Here is a 19,549-nt window from a genome sequence, read left to right as displayed (position 1 = left end):
AACGAGTGGTGGCTTCCTTACCACCGAGCGGTATACAGCAGTCAAGCGAAAAGTTTCATGATACACAGGACATCTCCCACTTTGAATATAAATGAGATTCGGGCGGGATTATGAAGTCCCACCTCATTTGATGCTCCAAACTATAGTGCTATATGCAAACTAAACCTGGTCCATAACAGCTTAGACGGCAATATCCTCGTTCCTATGCGGCGGAGATTGATGGTTAGCCTGGTTCTAGAGCCCGAACAGCCTGCGTGATACTCACCAGAGCTCCGGCTTCTGCTTCATGAACTTCTCCATGAGGTCCTTGCACTCCTGGTTGTCAACGACAACGACATCCTTGCCACGGCTCTTCAGCAGTTCCTCGCCGCCGACGAAGTTCTTGTTTTCGCCAATGACCACCCGCTTCACCTTGTAGAGCAGGCAGGCGCCGGTGCACATGTCGCAGGGCGACAGTGTGGTATACATGGTCGCGCCCTCGTAGGCGGAGGCGGGCAGGCGGCCGGAGTTCTCCAAAGCAGACATCTCGGCCTATTCGGATCACGGAGAGCTAGGAGTTAGTCTGGGCGATTCTCAAGTGGACCAGTCTATAGTTTGGGCGGCTACTGACATGCAGAACGGGGCTGCCCTTTTGCACGCGCATGTTGTGACCTCGGCCCAGAATCTGGCCGTCCTTGGAGACCAGCGCAGCGCCAATAGGCACGCCACCCTCGACGTAGCCCTGCTTAGCCTCCTCGACAGCCGCAATGAAGCCAGGCTCTTGATCCATGATGTGCAGCTAATGCGCTTGTGATCTTATTGCGGGGATATGTAGATGTCGGAGGAATTGACAGATTGCGATGCTTCGACAGGAATGCGCCTACGTCTTATCTAGGCAGTCCATCGGAGACGCCCGCTTCCACCATGACGGGTCAAGCGTGTCCCAAGTGGATCGTGGAAATTTTGCACTTGGGGGATCCCCTCGGCTTATCGATAACACTGTGGCTGATCAAATTTGATAGACGTGAGTGGCTCCAATTGGGCTGGAATGTGGCGGGGAAGAAAATCCTCTGTCTTCATGTGCTGGGTACCATACACACTCAGTTCTACCTCTGTACAATGTCCTAAGAGCTGGTCCATGCCGGGCAGCCTCCGGTCGGAACCACAGTTCGCCCGATAGTCGCCACTGCCCAATAACCCTGGGACCGACCTTGGGTTTGCGACGAACAACCAGAAGCACCGAAACTTCACTGAATAAGCACCTGAGTCAGCCGATTACGGTCCTGAAACGACGGAAGCGCGGAGAAAAACAGCGAAAGTCATCGAAGCCCGCAGAAACCCGTCGAACAGACGCTCGGGCCCGGCTCGACGAGGCAAAGAATCGATCAGGCCGACCGGGATATGTAGAAAAGCAGCAGGAGGACAAAAGTGTAGCCGATTATTCTTGAGTTCTTATTCTTGGGTAAGATAGACAAATCTCCAGGCGTCGCGCCCTGGTAATAAACCCGCCCTTTGTTATTTTACGCGGTCCGTACAGTGCCTGGAAAAAAAGTTACTCAGCCATTCACTCCCTATTCTTGCCTTATCCAAAAGATACTCAACCCTCCGTCCTCCACTTCTCGAGCATCGCTTTTTTCTTCGTCACTGCCCCACCAGGAGCGGCTTTCACCTCACCTCTTCTTCTGCATCTCCGACCCTTCCCCATCCCTCTGTCGTACGAATCCACGTCACAATGGTTAAGGAAACCGCGTTCTACGACTGCCTTGGGGTATGTTTCCACCTCCCACGCCTTATCGTGCAAATCCGTGATCGACAGGAACTAACAAGGTCTTTGTGTGTGCTATAGGTTCCCCCCACGGCGACTGAGTCCCAGTTGAAGACCGCCTACAAGAAGGGTGCTCTGAAGTATCACCCTGGTACGTTCCCATCTCCAAAATCAAAGAAAAATCAAAGCATCTCCCAAACAAATCGCCTCGATCGGGGGGCCTGGGAGAAAGATCTGATCATCGAGGCTAACGCGATGTTGTTTCGTGTACAGACAAGAACGCCGACAACCCCGAGGCCGCAGAGAAATTTAAGGAATTATCGCACGCCTACGAGATTCTCTCCGACCCCCAGAAGCGCCAGATCTACGACCAATATGGTGAGGAAGGCCTGGAGGGTGGCGCCGGCGGCCCTGGAATGAACGCCGAGGACATCTTCTCCCAGTTCTTCGGCGGCGGTGGTGGCTTCGGTGGAATGTTCGGCGGTGGCATGCGCGACACTGGCCCCAAGAAGGCCCGCACCATCCACCATGTGCATAAGGTTAACTTGGAGGATATCTACCGGGGCAAGGTCTCCAAGCTGGCTCTGCAGAAGTCCGTTATCTGCGGTGGCTGCGATGGCCGCGGTGGTAAGGAGGGCGCTGTCAAGGAGTGCTCTGGCTGCAACGGTAGTGGTATGAAGACCATGATGCGCCAGATGGGTCCCATGATCCAGCGCTTCCAGACCGTCTGCCCCGACTGCAACGGTGAGGGCGAGATTATCCGCGACAAGGACCGATGCAAGAAGTGTAACGGCAAGAAGACTGTGGTGGAGCGCAAGGTTCTGCACGTCCACGTCGACAAGGGTGTTCGTGACGGCCACAAGATTGAGTTCCGCGGCGAGGGTGACCAGATGCCTGGTGTCATGCCTGGTGATGTTGTCTTCGAGATTGAGCAGAAGCCCCACCCCCGCTTCTCGCGCAAGGGCGACGACCTGTTCTACCATGCCAAGATTGACCTTCTGACCGCGCTTGGCGGCGGTACCATTCACGTTGAGCACCTCGATGACCGGTGGTTGACCGTTAACATCGCCCCTGGCGAGGTTATCACTCCTGGTATGTTTTTACCCCAGCTCATCTTTGTCCCACCTTGACTTGGAATACAATCAAATGCTGACCTTTTTTTTCCTTTCTCTAGACCTTATCAAGGTCATTCCCGGCCAGGGTATGCCCTCTTTCCGCCACCACGACCACGGCAACCTCTACATCAAGTTCGAGGTTGTGTTCCCCGAGCGTGACCAGCTCAGCAACCTTGAGCTCCTCGAGAAGGTCCTGCCTCCCCGCATGGAGCAGGCCCAGCCCCCGGCCGACGCTATGGTCGAGGACTTCGAGCTGGAGGACATTGACGGCAGCGGGGCCTCGCAGGCCCGTGCTCAGGGCGTGGCCGGTGGCATGGATGAGGATGATGATGACGTTCCTCCCGGTGCTGAGCGCGTGCAGTGCGCCTCGCAGTAAGCGCAGGAGTGGATGGACCATCTCTTGCTGCTGCGACTGGGAAAGATGTGAAATGCCGGGCCAGTAACGAAACTATTCGCTTATGATACCAATGGACATGAATGGAGGTGGACCGGCAATTTCGGCAGATACCGGGCTTGTTTTTCATTAATTCTGTCATGTTCCAATCATGTTGGAACATTTCATGTCGCGATGGCGCTTGCTCTGAAGAACTCCTCGAGAGATACTTATTCCAAGAATCTTCGTTGCGTTTCTTCACGGGTTAATGCTTGAGATTTTCCCCTTGCCTTCCCCCTTTTCCTTGGGGGAAATTTAGCACAGGACCGGGATCCCCGTCTTTCCCTCATTTTCCTTGTGTTGTTTTCATCCATACCTGGTTTTTGCCCTGGGAATTTAAGTCGGAAGCGGCTGGAGTTGCGATGAGAAAAATCCGGATGAACACGAGTCCACGATGCCAGTCCGTATCCTCTGCGTGGGGTGGGACTTTGAAAAGAAGAGATGTGTTTTTTCTCCATCCCATCATCGACATGGGGAAGAATCGTGGGCGTGATCAGAATGGGGGTTTCTCTGTTTTTCTTTTTAGCATGCACTGATGATGACTCTGAATAGACATTGCTTGATTTATTTGCTGAATGCATTTTATACTGCCATTATGACCATTCGCATGCTGTACACATACGTATCCTACCTAGGTGAGGTAAGACCGTAGCCCGTGGTTTTAGATCATTTCGAATGAAGCGACGCGTAAAATTTTCGTCCGGGTATCACAATGTAGACGGCCTTGGGTGTCGTCTGATATCATCGGTGCCTGTCCAGGGCTTCAGGTGCTTCAAGAACCTTGGGCTCGGAAATGTGACGAAAAATATGGGTATAGGAGGGGCTAACAGCGATCTTTAAACTGAGAGTTTCTCTAGCGGGGTCCTTAGACTAGCTCAAATAGGTCCACCCTATAAATTGAGGAATGTGAAAGTACACTAGTGTAATTTCCACCAAGGTACTGCTGCCGGCTGGCCGAGATACCTTTGTGAGATAGCGCGTCGAGTCGATTAAGTTACCAGTCAAAATGGTCATGGTGTTTCCGGGCCTTTCGCAGGTGCTGTGCTAATGTGTTATAGTGCCGCGGTCCCTTCCTGTGAAATTACAATTGCATTGCAACGGGTATATGCCTGGGGAATAATCCTAGGTACATTACTACACTGTACAGAACTGTATATATTAGAGGAGGAGATTGCACCCTACCTAGACATACCACCTTTGTTCGCAGCTTGATACACAACACTTTGGAACCTGGTCAAGCATGATGCCGGTTTCGGGGGTAAATGTTACCAATCTTCATTGTCAAACCATTCGCTAATTTGCAAGTTAAATTTTACCTCACCATCTACTGTGTTGCAGTGTGCAATGCGCTCATTCACACACGTGACCACATGTCTCCATTGGTTAGCTACTCAGGAGGCTGGTATGCCACTTGGCACGGCTCAAGTCAAATAAATGGTTTTAGGTCTGCAAAATTTATTCATGGAGCAGAAAGTCAATTTTCTGACCTACCCATCTGAATCTGTCAATCACCGGATCTCAGTCCAGAGTACTAGTAGTGGCTGCCTGAAAGGCCAAGGAGGTGTGGGATGAGACAAAAAGCGTGTGGTTGGAGTAATAACCCAATCCAATCCATGGCATAAGACATCGTATACCTACACAATGGTGTAGTGTGTATATGCAGTGTGTAGGCTCGCACCCATCACAAGCGCTCACTGGCCCCGGAGAGGAAGGCCCGTAGTGTATTGTATCGATTAAGTCGCCTCCCATGAAGCTCTTGACATTTGATCCATCGCCTACCTTCTTACTACTGTAGACCCTGATTCACTTTCAAGGGTAGCTTCATGGCACATAGCCTTCGACATCCGTCATGTGGCGCACACGTATATATCATTTGGGTGCTGGTCACATACCGGGATACTGGGCTGCCTGGGAATGCGCGTTGAATGCAGAAACATCTTAGTTTTGTTTGTCGTCGTTAGTGTATTTCTTATTTCAAACGGTACTGTCTTAGATAATCAAAGGTAGCAGTAGGTGTCCATATTTCGCAAGAAATCACTTCTCGCAAACAACTTATCAGTCCCCAAATACAGAACTGGCTGCATTTCTCGGATGTCTACTTACGATGTTGCTCACCTGAACACATGTGGTTGCCTCGAGGACTCGAGGACTCATAATTAAGGGCACCGGTGTACTACAGGGTAGGATCTATTATAGTAATATCTTTCACCTGACCATCCCCTTATGTGTTGGTTCTCCCCATGAACCAATCAATACCCTGGTATAGATCCGACCGGATTTATTTTTATACACAAAAACCCATTTGCTTATGCCGGGTAAGGCATATCGCCAAGCTCGCTTGGGTCTTCCCATCTGAGACCACGCAGCGGCCATTCCCCAGATGGTGTCATCCCGCCGCCAGAATTCCCCAAGACGCCGCAGAGCCTCCGCAACAACTCACCAAATTCGCTCCTTACCACACCGAGAATTGTACACGCTCGCCGCTCATCGCTGAGATCGTGTCACCTCGAACTAGCTCTGATTAGGAGATATGATGACGACAGAGTCTGCACGCGTGTGGTTCCCCGCAAAGCCAACGGATCGGATCAGATCAGGCGCATGCGCCCTGCATATGTGCCGATCCAGCGGTCTCTTCCCCCATGGCCATCCCTGCGATGAATATGTCGCCCGGCATCAGCCAAGGGATTGAGGGAGTACGGACACGACAAACTAGGGCGTCGGCTGAGGGGCGTTGTGTTGCATGGTTCCAGATTCTCGGGTCGTATCACGGGCGAAGCTTGGGTTTACTCTCCTCGAACAAGAGACTTGAGATAAAATCTCTAATGGAGTACTTTTTTTCTGGCATGATTAATTTACCCCTGAGTGAATTTAGTACTACCATATCGTAGTAAAAAGTATATGTGTTGGGACAGGAAGCGGTATGGCCTGATGCGGCAGGCGAGCTAAAGCAACATCAGACCATTGCGCCACTCAGGCCCTAGAATAGAGGGAAGCTTGTCTACGGCCATTTCGACGGCCCACCAACAGGGAAAAAAGCAACGATGTGAGCAGAAAAAACCGAAAGAAAACAAGTGAAAAAAGGCAGCGGTGTTCAGATTGGGTCGCATTCTGAGCTGAGCGCGAGCATGAGCACGTTGTGGCGTCGGGCCTGATCTACATACGCAGGACTGCTTCAGGATGATGCATGGACTGGACGACCATGTGGTTCAGCCACCGATCTGATTGCATGCGCGGACGAGCCGAAATGGCATCGTGGCGGCCCCGTTGCAGGATTTAAGTAATGGGCCGCAGACGCGATAAGCTACATGACGTGATTTGGATCGGGATCACGCCTGAGATGCAGCTGGGGGTGGATGCCATGGCGATGGTTCGACGTGCAACCGCTCTGCGTTGCCCGTTGCGTGCATCTGCTCCACTACCCTCTGCAATGCCCAGGGGCCCTGACGGGGTTCCAGTGTGCAGGTGAGGGTTTGCCCCCGTTGGCTGGTGCCGTGCAGAGTGCCGATCAAGGATTCCGAGACGAGCAACGCCGGGCGATCAGAAGCGATGGAGACGGGTAGCAGAATCTGTTTGAATGCCCGGAGGGAAGCTGCAACAGGGGGTTGCAGCCGACTCGGAGGACGTCCATCTGGGGCGGACCGAACGAAAGCAGTAGGGAGTGTCGTAGCAGTTCCACTGCCAAGGGCGGAGAGTCTGGGAAGGGCGTGGGGCGGGTGGACTTTTGCCACGACGAGCAGGGCGGTGCTACAATTCCAGAAGGAGTGCCTCTGGGTCGACGGTTGTAGGGACTCGGAGTGGAAGGGACAGGGACAGGGATAAGGGACCACGCGGCCGCTAAATCTAAAATCTCGAACTGGGCCTCGGCGGCCGTACACACTGCCTGGGAAGGGAATGGGATACGAGGTCTCCATCGGAGTGTCTAGACCCTGGATCCACTGCCGAACAGTTTAGGAAGGCCATTCGGGGATAGCTCTCACAGTGCTACCCTAAGGATACCACTGTTCCTGTATATACAGGATGTAGTGGAAGATTCGATCGCGTGAAATTTCTGGCTGGCACCATCCAAGTGGACGATTTCACCATCGGGGCCCACGCTGATTGGACGCGGGGCACCGTCGCCGATCGCTGGCGTCCGCGTGGAGATGCTGATTCGTCATAGGAAGCTTGGCAAATGAGGTAATCCCCGGCGATCGAACTTACCCTACCTTAGGGTGTTGTACACTCTACAGACGAGACAGAGGAGTAGAGGGTATGGAATAGGTGTAGATATAGACAGTGTATTCGAGTCTACCTGAATCGTAAAACACTGCTGGTGGTACTGACAAGTGATCAACTTGATACACAGGACCACGGTATGGGATATAAGACTCGTCACCCATCCAGACCGCGGGTGGGCCCGGCACTCTGCGATCAGCGGTGGGCCGCTACGAGCCTCGTTTCGCTGCGTTTCAATCTTCTTCTGGTCCTGTGCGTGGGAACCTAAGCCTTCGCCAAACGGAAATCTGGGGAGCTTAGCATATTACGCCATCTGCACCCGGATCACGCACGCCTCCACCGGCCCGTGTCCACTACTTTTTTTTGGCCTGTTCGCCTCTTGGGGGCTATCAGTTGCCTGTTTCATCCCATCTAATCTTACTAGTGCCTGTCACCATGTCCACGGCGTGATCGGCTTCCTCTTGTCGCTTTATATTCCCGTCCTCTCGCAAGCTCACCACATTTTTGAGTCCTGTCATCGATCACGCGCTTCCTTTTCCTCCTTCCTCTCCTTCTCCTCTCGTCTCCACCCATTCCGACCCAGTCCGTTGATATATTCGCCTCACAGCGGTGAATCATGGCTGGTGAGCGAGCCTCCAAGGTCGGCAACGCCCTCGCCAAGGGCTTGGGCATCAAGGTCGCCTACCGCGACCCCATGGGAGCCAACGACCCCGTCACCCGCGGCGAATCGACCTTCTCTGTCGGCACCGTCGACACCTACTCCTACAACGAGCCCGAGCCCACCAGCGTGGAATGGATCCGCGAAATCACGCCCTCCTTCAAGCAATTCGTCAATTACCTCATCTCCCTCTTCCCGTTTCTCAATTGGATTGGCCGCTACAACCTCCAATGGCTCATCGGTGACTTGGTGGCCGGTATTACCGTCGGTGCCGTCGTCGTGCCCCAGGGCATGGCCTACGCTAAATTGGCCGAACTGGATGTGCAATTTGGGCTGTATTCCTCGTTTATGGGTGTTTTGATCTACTGGTTCTTTGCCACGTCCAAAGATATCACCATCGGAGTAAGTAGAATCCATCAACGGTTTTCCCTGGAGGTGCCGGTGACAATCCCCCACCTCCCCAAAAAAGCATTGTGGCTTACCATATTTCTAGCCCGTGGCGGTCATGTCCACCTTGACGGGTGAAATTGTGCTCCAGGTTCAAGCCCAATATCCCGATATCCCCGGCAACGTAATTGCCTCGTGTCTCGCTGTGATCCTGGGCGGCATTGTCTGCTTCATGGGTCTCATCCGCTTGGGTTTCATCGTGGACTTCATTCCCCTGCCGGCCATCTCCGCGTTCATGACTGGATCGGCCCTGAACATCTGCTCTGGCCAGGTGAAGACCATGCTGGGTGAAACCGCCGACTTTTCCACCCGCGGTGCGACCTACCTGACCATTATCAACACGCTGAAGTACCTCCCTACTTCCACCATTGATGCGGCCATGGGTGTGACTGCTTGTGCGATGTTGTACATTATCCGTTCAGGCTGCACGTACGCCGCGAAGAAGCACCCATCCAAGGCGAAGATTTGGTTTTTCGCCTCGACGCTCCGCACCGTCTTTGTGATCTTGTTTTATACCATGATCAGTGCCGCCGTGAATCTGCACCGCGAGACCCCCATGTTTTCCCTTCTGGGCCACGTGCCTCGCGGTTTCCAAAATGCCGCAGTGCCCAACATGGACCCAAAAATCATTCGCGCCTTCTCAGGCCAACTTCCGGCTGCTGTGATCGTCCTTCTCATCGAGCACATCGCCATTTCCAAATCTTTCGGTCGTGTCAACAACTACAGCATCGACCCCTCGCAGGAATTTGTTGGTATCGGTGTCACTAACCTGCTGGGTCCTTTCCTCGGTGGTTACCCGGCCACTGGCTCCTTTTCCCGAACCGCCATCAAATCCAAGGCCGGCGTGCGCACCCCTTTGGGTGGCTGTATCACTGCCGTCGTGGTGTTGCTTGCCATCTACGCTCTTCCCGCCCTCTTCTACTACATTCCGCAGGCGTCTTTGGCCGGTGTCATCATCCACGCTGTCGGCGATCTGATTACCCCACCCAACGTGGTGTACCAGTTCTGGCGTGTTGCCCCTCTCGATGCCATTATTTTCTTCATTGGTGTTCTTGTGACGGTCTTTTCTTCCATCGAAGATGGCATCTACTGCACCATCTGTGTCTCCGTGGCAGTTCTGCTTTTCCGCGTGGCTAAGGCTCGCGGCCACTTCCTCGGCCGAGTGACTATTCACTCTGTGGTGGGAGACCACCTGCTGGACGGCGATGGCAAATACGGATCCTTCGGAACGACCAAGTCTCCTTCCGAAGATGAAGAGGATCACACTCGCTCCATCTACTTGCCCATCAACCACACTGATGGTTCCAACCCTGAAGTCGACATCGAACAGCCCCACCCCGGTATCTTCATCTACCGCTTCTCCGAGGGATTCAACTATCCCAACGCCAACCACTACACCGACTACCTGGTTCAGACCATTTTCAACAGCACCCGACGCACCAACCCCAACGCTTACGCTCGACCGGGTGACCGCCCATGGAACGACCCGGGGCCGAAGCGTGAGAAGGACCGTCAAGAGGCCCTTGAAGATCCTCGGCCACTTCTGCAGGCTATCATCTTGGATTTCTCCTCGGTCAACAATGTCGACACGACTTCGATTCAGAACTTGATTGATGTGCGCAACCAGTTGGATATGTATGCATCGCCACGGTCCGTGCAATGGCACTTTGCCCACCTCAACAACCGCTGGACCAAGCGTGCGCTTGCCGCCGCCGGATTCGGTTACCCGACTCCCGCTTCGAGTGAGGGCTTCCACCGCTGGAAACCTATCTTCAGTGTGGCCGAGATCGAGGGTAGCTCTTCTGCTGCCGCTCACGCCGAAATGATGACCAACGAGCACCAGCACCACCAGCCCCACGATGATCTGGAGGCTGGCCTGAAGAGTGAGCACACGACCAGCGAGCTCGAGACCAAGGGCATCGACACTTCTTCCGAGGATAGCACTGTCATCCGTGAGGACAAGCTTCAGCGCGATTTGACCGACAGCAAGGCCTACCGCAGCCGTCGCAAGGTCGCTCTGGTCCAGGGCATGAACCGACCCTTCTTCCACATCGATCTAACCAGCGCCCTTCAAAGCGCGGTGGCCAACTCATCCGAGGAGATCCCTCTCTAAGGACTGGACATAGTTCTTTTCTCATTTCATTTTTGGAACATTTTGCATTTTGCATATTTGCATTTATCACGGACAGTCCCTGGTTTGGAGTCCTGTTGGTATCGATATGCCCGGATATGACTTGTTAATATTTTTGTTCATTACCCATCATCCTCTTTTGAATGTTTGGCGCGGGGGGGACCCTTTCTTTCTTTTTCTTATATATATTGGCGATTCGCCTGGCGCATTATGGCATGGGTGGACTGTGGATATACGTCACTTCCTGAGGGAGCTTTCCACATACTATGCAGGGCCTAGGCCCGTTTAATCCTACCATAGATCCTCAATATAGACCGCGTGATTTCTTCATGAACTCAACTAGGGCAACCCCTCTAATTTCGTAGTGATCACCTTAGAGCGACCCTAACACCTGCCCATCCTAATACAAACCTAATTCCACCTGGCACGTTACGGTATGCAAGACGCTGCCAGGGCACCACCCATTGGTCCATTGGTCTAAAAATCTCGAAAGTAAAACACCAGTGTGACCGTACACTACTAGTGTAACCCTATCCAGTCAAAAAGAAGTGCAGAGTATCAAAACCAATAGAATGTAGATTAAAGACATGCCAAGTTTCCAATCGACCGACTATGAAGAGTCAAGCATGGTATCTCATATATTAAGCTGTGTGCCATACCTATCTACTACATCGGGCAAGAAAAAGCCCGAAGTGCGAAGACTTGCGCCGATTGAAAATATCGATAGTACAAGAAACTGCTGAGGAGGTCGAGGTTCTCCTAAAAGACGGATAGGGCGAAGAATGAAGATGAGAACGTAATTCAAACACAATCACCTCAAAACACCGCCAACACCAGCCCATCCAAGCACAAACCCGCTCAGCGCCTCACTAAGCACACCACCGCCAAACCAAACATCCCTCCAAGCGCCCCTCCTCAGAACAAATCCACCACGCTTCTTACTTCGCTCAGCAAGATCCATCCGCACAACGCCGTCCTTCCCCATATCAACCATCCCCTCAATCTCGCCCCCGTTGCTACCAGGGAAGAAGGCGCCCGCGCCCGCACCAGAGGACCGCTGGATGAGGGCGAGGTGGAAGAGGCCGCTAACCAGTACCGTACCGAGGAAGTAGAAGGCGAAGCCGGTAGCAGATTGCAGGGCGAGGATGCCGGCTGAGAGGCCGAGGAGGAAGGCTGTTAGGCTGTGTAGAGAGGAGAGGACCTGTCGGGTGGTTTGCGTCAGTTTGCTGGCTCGTGGAATTTGAACTGGTGCTGTGATGAGTAGGTATGGGCTTACCCTGTTGTTATGCTGGACTGCTTCTGGGACCAGGGGATTGATAAGCAGGGAGAGTTCCTGCTTTGTAGGAGCCATTTTGTGGATGTGGTTGTTGCTGCGGCTTAGTGTTGTGGCGTCTCACTTTTCTGTTGTCCGATTCAGATACGCAGGATAAATAAAAAGGCGATATTCAATCCCCTCGCGCCTCAGTAATTGGGTTGGAAGAGGGCAATCCTCGGTGAGATGATGTGGTCAGTGGTGGACGGGAATGAGGGAGGTGAGACGGAGGTCGGACGCGGGTTTCTAGAAGTGCACGGGCCACAAGTGCATGCTGCCAGATCAAGCCAGACGGCCATCCAAGGTCCATACCCAAGTGCTGCCTAACGTAGAATGAATTACGTTTTGCCTACTTTGGAAGTATTATTACGTGGAGAGTTTATACGTATAGGCATAGTTGGAAATCATGACATATCTACGATTAATCCAGTCATTTTCAATGCCCAGTAGCCCGAAGTTTCCCTCCTCATGAATCCGTTTCGTGACATCACTGCGTTTGATACATGTCGAATCCCACTTCCATCGTATTAGGGTGAAACAAAGATCACAGAACGAATGAGAGGATGGAGAAAATATAGAGAAAAAAAGAACAAGAATGAATAAAGAGAAGAAAAAATCACGTGAAACGACATGCGAATGCCCATTCCATGCAAATCGCTGGACAGCAGATCGGCCCTAGTCAAGCCAGGGGCCATGCTATGATCCTTGCACAAGAAGGCTCAATTAAACATTCTCGAGTTTGCCGTCCGCGCGGGCATCTCGGACTTGGTCAAAGACCTAATTACATAAATTATTAGCTGGGTTCGGGATTAAGAATGATAAAAGACGTACCTTCAGCATCTTGTTACGCGCACCCAGCGCGTTGACACCACGGTCCTCCAGGGCCTTGTCGTCCAGTTCGACCAATTCCGTCCATTTGAGGTCTTTCAGGTTGTCGGTGTACTTGTGCAGCCGAAGGGATCGCAGCCAGCTGGGGATGTCCTTCAGGAGAGCAGGGTCTGTGGGGTCCTCTGGGGGTTTGGAGCTTCCACGCCGACCACGCGGCGAACGTCCACGAGTGACTTCAGAATGGTCAGACAGGTAACCTTCACCGCCAAGACCGAACTGTCCAATGCCCAACGATCCCAGACCGTTGCCCATAAGCGGGTTGTTTGGGTCGTAGGCCGCCAGGAACCCATTGTTTTGAGGCGAGGTAAAGTTCATGGAATTCAGGCCACCGCCTTGCATGGCGATACCGGGAGAGTTCGGGCGGGAACGACGGCCGGCCATGGCAGCCTGCTGCTGAGCCTGCAAAGCGGCCAGCTGTTGGGCATTGAGAAGCTGCCCGGCCATCGAACCATGCAGGCCTGGGCTAGCCAGGCCTTGGGAGATGGTCGGATTCGCATTGGAGTTCTTGCCCTGGCCATCGTTGGAACGAGCGCGACGGTATTTGCGAGCATCATCCAGAGCAATCCGGTTGTTCACGGTAGATAGAGCCGCCAGCTTCATCGCAGTCGCGTTGGCCACCATGTCCGCCTGGGAGTTCTGGTTCTGCTGGTTTTGCTGGCCGAACGTTGCGGTCATGGGCGTGTTCGTCATCGAAGCCCAACTGTGGTTTCCTACATTGTAGGGAGAAAGCAGGGGTGGCTCAATGTCGGGAGCAGGGATCGTGGCGGTTTGCGGGAGAGGCGAACGCATGCCCGAGGACGCAGAGGGTTGGCTGAACTGGCCCATGGGCTGGTGGCCCGAGGATGACTTCGGCCGAGCGATCGGAGGTTGAGTGTCGGACAGTCCACCACGCTGGGCCCAAGGCGATGCCGGGGGCTGGCCGAGGCCATCGGGGTTGTTGTCAGGAGCGGAGATGGTGGGCGCAACGAACGAGCCACGGTCTCCAAAAACGGCGCTGTTGCGGTTCGATGGAGGAGCATTGCCGGTCTGTTGAGCAAACTCCGCCTTCTTCTTCGCGATCGCGGCAGCAGCGTCGGGGAACATGGCATTAATCGTAGAGGAGTCGAGGCCGGAGTTGCGCTTTGCGCCCGGGGATGGCGGGGGCCGGCCCAAGGAGCTTCGGGAGGTGTCCATATTGAGTTTCGACATAGCATCGCTTAGACGGCTAGACATGGCATCTGGGGTTCAAATCAACGTTAGTTTTCAGTAGTCATTCAGGATCCCGGATGGAATTTGGATACCTTTTTCGCCAAAGTTGGCGGGAGAGAGCAGTCCGGACATGGGATGACTCTGCGACATCTGCTGCAAAACCTGGATGAAGAAGCGAATCTGCACCTGGGTTGTCTGCTGCAACAGAGCGTAGAGTGCCGCCGTCCGCTCGGCCTCACTTAGGACCCGGAACCATTGCTCGATAGCGCTGAGCTCATCCTTGAAATCCTGGTCGAGGGTGGCGGCTGCCATCTCCTCCAACGTTGTTTCATACTGATCGATATCCGCCAGCCATTGCTGAGCAGCCCGGTCCAGCGCATCTTCCGTCGAGTTCTGACCCTGGGATTGTTGGTTGAAGAAAACCTCCGATGACGGACGCATGCTGCGAGAGGACAGCGGCGAGGGGAACCCGGACATGTCGGCCGATGCTCGCAGCTGGTGCGAGCCGAGATTGCGGGCGGACGATGGCGGACGCAAGGTGGAGTTGGGGGCCGCCTCTGGGGTGCTGTTGCGGTTACCGATGATATGGCTGGCCATGGCTCACAGGTTGGAAAGGTGAATAGTAGTAAGTACAGTCGGGGAAAAGATTACTGCAAAACACCTGCAGCACCTGCTGAGTTTGCGTAACAAAATAGAATCAAAAAAAAAGCCCTGACCGAACGGCCCGAGGAGATTTCCAGAGTCGACAGCGACACTTTGAAGCCTAAATCTGGACCTCTAGGCGACAACTGGGGCACAGACCAGGCCAGTGGGCTGCACCTCGAATTTTTTGGGGGAGAAGGGGGGGGGGAGAGAAGAGGGAAACCAAACGCAGAAGGCGAGGCGGGAGGTCGTGAATATTAGAGATCCGAACGAAGGAAAGTCAGGAACCAGGGAGGCAATAGTGTGTCAAACACAGCAAGCCTAGGCCCAGAACCCAAAGAAAAGAGAAGGGGGGAGGGGAGGAGAGATCGAAGATGATGGGGGAGGAAGAGAAGGGAAGAAGTGCGGCGGAGAAGCTTTTCGGGTTTCAGGGTCACGGGTTCCGCACGGAATGAAGAACGTCGAACCTCGCGCATTCCTGGAAAGACTTCACTTCGATTCACCTTCAACGGCCTCGTCCAGCTTCCGCCGTCTTTTGCTGCCTGTCCCTATCGCATTCCGCTGTGATCAATCGATTGGCTCAGTGGAGTTTGTTACTATGAATAATCGGGGCTCCTGCATCTGAAACGCCTGGAGGACACAGTGCGCCGCGTCTATACGGTCTGGGCCATGGTCCCAGCGGTCTGGTTCACGACGCACGTTATCTTTCATTGCCTTCGCGGTAGTCACGATACAAATTAGCTATTGACGCCAGCCATACTTTTTTTTCTTCGGTGGAAAAGTCTTTTCCGTGGATGGGCTAGCTGGCCCAGCTGAGTGGTTGGACACCATGGCAAGCTCTGACTACCCGATGGGCTCCCAGTCTCCCGTACAGGATACGATGTATCCGGATATCGATGAGTCTGTGCAGTATCCGTGGCAGACAAGACAGCAAGTGATAACTGGAGATGCTGCTACATCACTGATTGATCCTCGTCTGTATGGGGGCCTGCCACCGCAGGGTGACATCCCGGGAGTTCCTGGTGAAGATTACACCGACGAGGAAAATGACTTGCGTTCTGACCTGGACGATGATGCGGAAATGATGCCAAATGAAGCTCCCACATCCGACGAGGACTCGGAGTATAGGTATTCTGATGGCCAAAGTGAAAGGTACGTGTTCTGGCTCATGCGAGAACGCTCCAGGGCTGACAATGGTTGTAGCGATGAAGAGTTTTCCGAAGAATATCCTGAGGAAGATGCCTCTGACGACTCAGGTGCCTCCCGTCGACGGCGGGGCCGCCGTGGAGGGCGGTTCTCGGGCCGATACGGTGCTCGTGGTGGGAAAGGCATCAAGAGAGGGCCCCGTAAGCCGCTTGAGCCTAGCCCCGAGTTCAAGCTGCTTCATTCGGAAGCGACCTCGGCTTTCATCGACGGTAACTATGATCGGGCCATTGATCTTGTGATGCGTGCCATCCAAGTCAATCCTGAAATGTTTCCGGCTCATTCGCTACTATCCGAAATTTTTCTTGCCCAAGGCGAGAAGGACAAAGCCCTTGCCGCTCTATGGAACGGTGCTCACACCCGGCCAAAGGACCCAAAGGTCTGGCTTCAAGTCGCTCGCCTGATCCTCGAGCGTGCTGGCACCGACAGAGCTAGTGCATTGCCAGATGTCATTTACTGCTATAGCCGTGTCATTGATATCGACCCGAAAAACTTCAACACTCGATACCAAAGAGCAGCGATCTATCGAGAACTCGGACACAATGGCAGAGCGGCTACGGAATATGAGCGAATCCTGAAGGAAAAGCCCTACAGTGCCAGAGCGCTCCGACACCTTGCGTCAATCTACATCGATCTTGAAGACGTTCCGCGAGCAATTCAAATTTGGGCAGAGAGCATAGATTATTTCCAGGACCATCCCGAGAAAATGCGTGACTTCTCTTGGTCAGATATCAATATCTACGCCGAACTGTTTGGCTACGTGGGCAAGCATGAAGAAGGCCTTGCTGCACTGAAATCGCTCTCGAGATGGTTTTTGGGCCGCAAAGATGATGCTATGTGGGATGACTTCGAAGAGGACGACAGGGAATGGGACCCAGATGATTCTCCTCGACGTATCAAGACTAGTGGGTTCGTCCCTGGTCAGTGGCCATGGGAAACTTATGGCCTCGGCCTCCCACTTGAATTGCGGGTCAAGATGGGCCTGTTCCGTTTAAAGATGGGCGACACATATCATCAAGAGGCATTGGTAAGTTTAATATACCAACAAGCCGCGAGAACTCTTATTTCTTATTAATACCTTCGCAGCATCACTTCGAATGGCTGAACCCAAATGACACGTCGGAAGGCGCGCGTATCTTTGATTATGGTGATCTTTTCCGCGAGGTAGCCGATGCACTGAAGGACGCCGGGCTCCCTAACGAAGCTTATCGTTTCTATGCTCCCATACAACAGACTACCGAATACGCAGATCTTGGCTATTTCATGGCAATGGGAGATTGCTGTGTCCAGCTAGAGAAGATGGCGGAGGCAGAGACTTGCTATCTGACGGTTGCTGAGAATGACTCGCGGAACATGGAATGTCGTGTGAAGCTAGGGACGCTCTATGAGGGATTTGAAATGCATGAAGAGGGATTCAAATACATAAACGAGGCCATATTGATCGGCCGTCAGGAAGGCAGAACCCGAAGATCGAGACGCCACGACAATAGGCTGGAGCAACTTGCAATCGAATTTCAGAGGGCTCCCGAACCCGGTACTCCCCAGCCGGCTGATGGGCTCACTGCCTCTCGCACTCGACCAAAGCCAGGAACTGGTTCTCGAACGGACGACATCCTGTTTCTGTATGAAAAGATGAAGGAGCTGCATCCTCTCATCAAAAAGGGTGATTCTGATGTCGTTGAGGATTGGCTCGACATAGCCGATGCTCTCTTGCGGGATTTCAGAACTAACCGCGTGTTCTATCCCATTGCCCGCACGATGGAATTCCAAGGATATTCAGGGGACGGACATCGAAAGAAAAAGTCCAAGCAGCGCACGTTGCTTGAGGAAGCACTGGAGATAGCAGCCCGTCTTCAAAAGGCCCTTGGTACGTGGGTTGGTTATCCTGACCGAGAAAGGAGAGCTAATGCATGGCATAGGCAACGGCATAGCAGACGAGTCCTTGTCAGATGCTATTCCATCCGACTATCACGGCATCCCTTTTGATGAGTGGCTCGATATTTTCCTGGAGTATGCCCTTCTTTCAACAGAACAAGGCGAGGCCGAGGAAGCATATGAGGCCCTGGACGGAGCAGCCAACGCTAGTGTCTGGTTTCATTCCAAAATCAACTCCCGCTTGATCCATGTCTGTTGGTTCAGTGAGTATCCTTCGGTACGTCTGATCAGTGGATAAAGCTAACCATCACTAGCCTGTGCACTTCGGGCACAAGATGAGGAGGCTCTTGCCAGTGAGGCCCGTTGGTTTCTCAAAGAATATCAATTCGTCACGGACACTTACCGACTATTTGGGATACTGAGCAACCTGGCTGGTGATCCTCAGAAATCTTTGTTCCACTCCTCCCCCAACATGAAATTCATGCTTCGTCAGATCAAGGCCATGGATTTTACATTGCCAGATGAGTCTAACAAGCCCCAGCCTCGGCAGACCATCTGGAAGGAGCGTGCGACTCTCTCCACAAAGGACGAATTTGGAGAGCCAATACCGGCAACGGAAATGGACATTGTGCTTCTTGTGCTCTATGGTCATATTCTCTACTCCGGAGGCAGCTTCTTCCCGGCCCTCAACTACCTCTATCGAGCATATGCTCTAGACGACCAAAACCCGGCCGTCTTGCTTTCAATTGGGCTCTGTTACATCCACCATTCTCTGAAGCGACAGTCAGACAACCGCCATTACTTCATAATGCAAGGTCTTGCTTTTATGGACGAGTATCGACGCGTTCGAGCAAAACCGGGAAGTTCATTGCAGGAACGACAGGAGATGGAATTTAATTTTGCGCGCGTGTATCATGGGCTTGGATTAGTTCATCTCGCTGTGACCGGGTACGAAAAGGTGCTTGATCTTGGTGGCCAGATTCGGGAACAAAAGAAATTGAAAACTGGGTCTATGAGCGGCGCAGATGACAATAATATTGACATAGTTGAAGCAGGGTTAGGGGACCAGGTAGAGAAACCCTCGCGATTCGCTGAGGACTTCTCATTTGAGGCTGCTTATTCCTTGCAAATTATTCACGTGCTGAGTGGCGACGCGAAGACCGCGAAGGATATCACTGATCAATGGCTTGTTATCTAGATACCTAAGTGACAACAAAGATATTGTTCTCAAGACGGCCTTGTCTGTGTTCTGGCTGGAATGATTGATGTAGGACACTGCAATGTAGTCTTAAAATGACACGTCAAAGCACAAAGTATCCTCGGGTCATGCTTATCATATATCTTAAAGCTTACCTTATGTTCTTACCTTCCTCAAGGTAATTTAAGGCATGGTAGAGTGTACGTGGACAAGCTCGTTCTAACAAAATTACCACAGTAGTACAATGGTAGTAAAGTACCTTAGACGTAGGTACCTATTGTGATCTACGATTTCATAAATCATAATTACACAAACCCGGCAGGGTAATTTCATATTATGAAAGGGATGGTAAAGAAGATCTTAGGACGTTCCCCATGTTCACACCATCACATGTGCGGCGGCGGCAGTGGCTTTCACCTTTCCGCCCTTCATTCTGGCATAACAAAACTCCTGCAACATGCCCGATACCTCATCTACCGAAAGCAAAGCGTTCAACCATC

General features: G+C 52.8%; 7 protein-coding genes across 7 annotated transcripts; 3 read left to right on the top strand and 4 right to left on the bottom strand.

Annotated features, from left to right (window-relative positions):
• Window positions 1–180: 180 nt before the first annotated feature.
• On the bottom strand, window positions 181–769 carry N7532_010821 (cytosine deaminase; the record flags this gene model as incomplete). The annotated part of the gene is made up of 3 exons (XM_056623312.1): window positions 181–202; window positions 266–531; window positions 611–769. The coding sequence occupies 3 exons, from the start codon at window positions 767–769 to the stop codon at window positions 181–183; spliced, it is 447 nt and encodes a 148-aa protein (XP_056470728.1).
• A 942-nt stretch (window positions 770–1,711) lies between these two features.
• Window positions 1,712–3,235, top strand: N7532_010820 (type I HSP40 co-chaperone YDJ1; the record flags this gene model as incomplete). Its single annotated transcript, XM_056623311.1, has 4 exons — window positions 1,712–1,747; window positions 1,826–1,895; window positions 2,018–2,836; window positions 2,919–3,235. 4 exons carry the CDS (start codon window positions 1,712–1,714, stop codon window positions 3,233–3,235), a joined length of 1,242 nt encoding a protein of 413 aa, XP_056470727.1.
• A 3,383-nt stretch (window positions 3,236–6,618) lies between these two features.
• On the bottom strand, window positions 6,619–7,203 carry N7532_010819 (uncharacterized protein; the record flags this gene model as incomplete). The annotated part of the gene is made up of 1 exon (XM_056623310.1): window positions 6,619–7,203. One exon carries the CDS (start codon window positions 7,201–7,203, stop codon window positions 6,619–6,621), a length of 585 nt encoding a protein of 194 aa, XP_056470726.1.
• A 920-nt stretch (window positions 7,204–8,123) lies between these two features.
• Window positions 8,124–10,725, top strand: N7532_010818 (SLC26/SulP family anion transporter; the record flags this gene model as incomplete). Its single annotated transcript, XM_056623309.1, has 2 exons — window positions 8,124–8,567; window positions 8,659–10,725. The coding sequence occupies 2 exons, from the start codon at window positions 8,124–8,126 to the stop codon at window positions 10,723–10,725; spliced, it is 2,511 nt and encodes an 836-aa protein (XP_056470725.1).
• An 829-nt stretch (window positions 10,726–11,554) lies between these two features.
• On the bottom strand, window positions 11,555–12,094 carry N7532_010817 (EMC6 family protein; the record flags this gene model as incomplete). The annotated part of the gene is made up of 1 exon (XM_056623308.1): window positions 11,555–12,094. One exon carries the CDS (start codon window positions 12,092–12,094, stop codon window positions 11,555–11,557), a length of 540 nt encoding a protein of 179 aa, XP_056470724.1.
• A 684-nt stretch (window positions 12,095–12,778) lies between these two features.
• Window positions 12,779–14,728, bottom strand: N7532_010816 (RNA-binding protein VTS1; the record flags this gene model as incomplete). Its single annotated transcript, XM_056623307.1, has 3 exons — window positions 12,779–12,832; window positions 12,887–14,160; window positions 14,224–14,728. The coding sequence occupies 3 exons, from the start codon at window positions 14,726–14,728 to the stop codon at window positions 12,779–12,781; spliced, it is 1,833 nt and encodes a 610-aa protein (XP_056470723.1).
• An 874-nt stretch (window positions 14,729–15,602) lies between these two features.
• N7532_010815 (tetratricopeptide repeat protein) lies at window positions 15,603–19,049 on the top strand (the record flags this gene model as incomplete). The annotated part of the gene is made up of 4 exons (XM_056623306.1): window positions 15,603–17,003; window positions 17,063–17,843; window positions 17,896–18,114; window positions 18,166–19,049. 4 exons carry the CDS (start codon window positions 15,603–15,605, stop codon window positions 19,047–19,049), a joined length of 3,285 nt encoding a protein of 1,094 aa, XP_056470722.1.
• Between the last annotated feature and the right edge of the window lie 500 nt (window positions 19,050–19,549).

Source organism: Penicillium argentinense (assembly GCF_028826775.1).
Source record: "Penicillium argentinense strain IBT 30761 chromosome Unknown utg000010l_segment0_segment0, whole genome shotgun sequence".
Classification (NCBI taxonomy): Eukaryota; Fungi; Ascomycota; class Eurotiomycetes; order Eurotiales; family Aspergillaceae; genus Penicillium; species Penicillium argentinense.
This window is presented reverse-complemented; position numbering and strand designations above follow the sequence as displayed.